The sequence below is a fragment of the Carlito syrichta genome, unplaced genomic scaffold (assembly GCF_000164805.1).
Source record: "Carlito syrichta isolate Samal-C Ts95f unplaced genomic scaffold, Tarsius_syrichta-2.0.1 Scaffold103372, whole genome shotgun sequence".
NCBI lineage: Eukaryota > Metazoa > Chordata > Mammalia > Primates > Tarsiidae > Carlito > Carlito syrichta.
Genome location: NW_007047468.1, coordinates 27256 through 29842, shown reverse-complemented (window position 1 = coordinate 29842; position 2587 = coordinate 27256). Strand labels below are relative to the sequence as shown.

Below are 2587 nucleotides of genomic sequence, written 5' to 3'. Positions count from 1 at the left end.
GGGCAAGGGCGCAGGGGAGAGGGCGGCCCACCGGGCGGGCCCTGCTCCCCTGCTGGCTGGTTCTGCTCCCTGAAGCTGCCTGGACGTGGTAGCCATGCGAGAGGCCGCCCAGCACCTCCTCGGGACACACGACTTCAGCGCCTTCCAGTCGGCCGGCAGCCCAGCCCCCAGCCCCGTGCGAACGCTGCGCCAAGTGTCAGTGTCCCCCGGCCCTGCCAGCCTCTTTGCCCTCCCCCAGGAGAGCAGGTGAGGAGGCGTCGCCTCACCCTGTGGCCCGGCCCTGGGTCACCAGCACTGAATTTAGCCACGGCAGGTCAAGGCTGGGTTGGGGCAGCCAGGAGGCTGCAGGGCCTGGTGGGCAGGGCGGGATGCTGGCCAGCTGGGGGGTGCAGGGCGGTGAGTGGTGTGGCCTGGACACCCCCGCGTCTGCAGCTGTGCTTTCTGGGTTGGGATCCCTGCCAGGCTGGAAGCCGAGGGCAGAGAAGGCTGCCTTTCTCCGAGAACCCCTGCCCAGAGTTCTCTGCCCAGTGCATGGGTTTTGGCAACCACTGAAAAGGCTTCACTGGGGTAGGACATCTCAGCCAAGCCAGGCAGGGGCGAAATTCTGCTGCCCCCGGCACCATCCAGGGTCCTCCCGCCAGGTGGCAGCTGCTGGCCTCCAGAGCCCCCCAGTGGGCCCAGCTCTGAGCAGAAGAGAAACTTTGTATCTCCAGGCTCCTGGTCTCTGGCAGAGGGGCCAGCCCAACTCTACACACGCAGGACCTTGGCCCGAACGCCATCTCCAGGAGGGCCCAGGGAAGCAAGCAGTGGTCAGGCCTGTCCAGGCCCCCAGAGTCCTGCAGTACAAGCATTACCTGGTTTTGCCCCCTCCTATACGCCTACCTGGGCAAGGGGGCACTGAGGGCCCAGCCTGCCTGAGACCACACGGTAGGTGTACATCACAGGTACCCATCTCCCCAGCAGGCTACAGTTCTGGACGCTGGAGTTTGAGAGCCAGTCCTTCCTGTACAGACAGGTACAGGGGTCCCGCTGGGGTCCTCCTGGGGATGGGTGCAGGCAGGGCCTGTGCCAATCTGGGCTGAGTTGCAGGTGCGGAGGATGACAGCTGTGCTGGTGGCTGTGGGGCTGGGAGCTCTGACACCCACCCAGGTGAAGGCAATTCTGGAGAGCCGGGACCCTCTGGGCAAGCACCAGGCACGCGTAGCCCCAGCCCACGGCCTTTTCCTGAAATCGGTCCTGTATGGGGCCCTGGAGACCTCGGTAAGAGCCGGCCTGGGCAGGGTCTGGACGCGCACCCCACTGCCTGGGTCCCTCCTGAGGCTGGGTCCACACTGGGGAGGGGCTCGTGGTAGTCAGAGCCTCAGTGGAGGCCTCCACTGTCTCAGATGGGAATCTTACCTGACCCCTGGAAGAGCCAGACGTGCCAGGAGCAGTTACCCAGGCAGAGGCTGGCATGAAGGGACCTCCCAGAGCTCCCCTGCTCCTATGAGCAGACCTCAGTGGTGGGAGGGCTCTGGGCTAGCCCTCTGCCTAGGGACCGGTCTGTCCATAAGTCCTGCCTCCTATACCTTGCAGGGCCCACAGTGTGGAGACCACAGATGACCCTGGATCTTCCACCAAAGTCAGGCCGGCCACGGCACAGCAAGCCCAGCAGGCACCAGCCCTGTGCGGGTAGGCCAGCATGTCACAGCTTCCAGGGACCACAGCATGCCTGCTCGACTTCCTGTGTCCATCATACCTGCCAAAGCCCCAGTGCCCTGGAGACCCCCGCCCCTGGTGCAGGAGACATGTTGTACCAACGGGAGAGCACCAGGTGGCCTTTGCGTCTGCTTTTACTAGACATTGCTGTCCCAGAGTCCCCAGCCAGCAGTCATCACGGGGCCAGGAGTGGGAATAAAAGGCGAGAGATCCAGAGACCTGTTTATTTCTTCAGCTGGAAGCCGCTGCTCTGGCAGGCCTGTGATGCCGGGGCACCGTCTCCAAGGCCAGGGTCTGGCCCTGCCATGGGCTCCGCTCACCTGGGACACCCAGTCCTGAAGTGGAAGCCTGGTTCCTCCCGTGGGCAGCATGCCCAAGGGGCTCAGCTGGGAGCCTGGGGGAGCCCCTTCTTGAGCAGCGCCGTGAGGTAGCTCCCCAACTCCTCATCCTGCCCCAAAGAGAAGAGGCCATAGTCACCTTCACATGGCCCCCCGCAGGCCGCGTAGGAAGAGGAGGAAGGGTGCCACCACCCTCACCTGGTAGGTCCAGGAGACCAGCAGCACCTTGGCGCTGGGGTCCTCGGAGGGCGCAGCTGCCTGGATGAGGATGGACTCCACAGTTACGGAGCCATCTGGAAGGTGCTGCACACAGTGGTCTTTCAGGATGCTGCAAAAGGCGGGGTGAGAGTCTGCCTGGCGGCAGGGCAGAGTGAGGGTGGGCTGGAGCAGGGGGAGCGGGACAGACCCACCTCTTGAGGTGACTGTACACCCGCAGTGCCATCTCCTGCTCCTTGCGCGCTTCATGCAGGCGTGAGTCAGGCAGGTGGACGCGGCAGGTGAAGCGCAGCTGGTGCTCTGCCAGACCCAGCTCCTTGAGGGCCTGCTCCGAG

At 64.6% G+C, this 2587-nt stretch overlaps 2 protein-coding genes across 3 annotated transcripts in view; one reads left to right on the top strand and one right to left on the bottom strand.

Annotated features, from left to right (window-relative positions):
- The first annotated feature begins 92 nt into the window (after window positions 1-92).
- On the top strand, window positions 93-1914 carry PUSL1 (pseudouridylate synthase-like 1). The gene is made up of 4 exons (XM_021716044.1): window positions 93-246; window positions 961-1015; window positions 1090-1260; window positions 1576-1914. The coding sequence occupies exons 1-4, from the start codon at window positions 95-97 to the stop codon at window positions 1600-1602; spliced, it is 405 nt and encodes a 134-aa protein (XP_021571719.1). The 5' UTR covers window positions 93-94; the 3' UTR covers window positions 1603-1914.
- INTS11 (integrator complex subunit 11) overlaps window positions 1909-2587 on the bottom strand; it is an 8790-nt gene continuing 8111 nt past the window's right edge. For both annotated transcript variants that reach the window (XM_021716029.1, XM_021716032.1), the window contains 3 exons: window positions 2447-2587; window positions 2235-2364; window positions 1909-2146 (listed from right to left, as the gene is read on the bottom strand). The exon at window positions 2447-2587 is cut by the window's right edge and continues 67 nt beyond it. In XM_021716029.1, coding sequence (XP_021571704.1) covers window positions 2081-2146; window positions 2235-2364; window positions 2447-2587 — 337 coding nt within the window. In that variant the 3' untranslated portion in view covers window positions 1909-2080. The remainder of the gene's footprint in view (window positions 2147-2234; window positions 2365-2446) is intronic.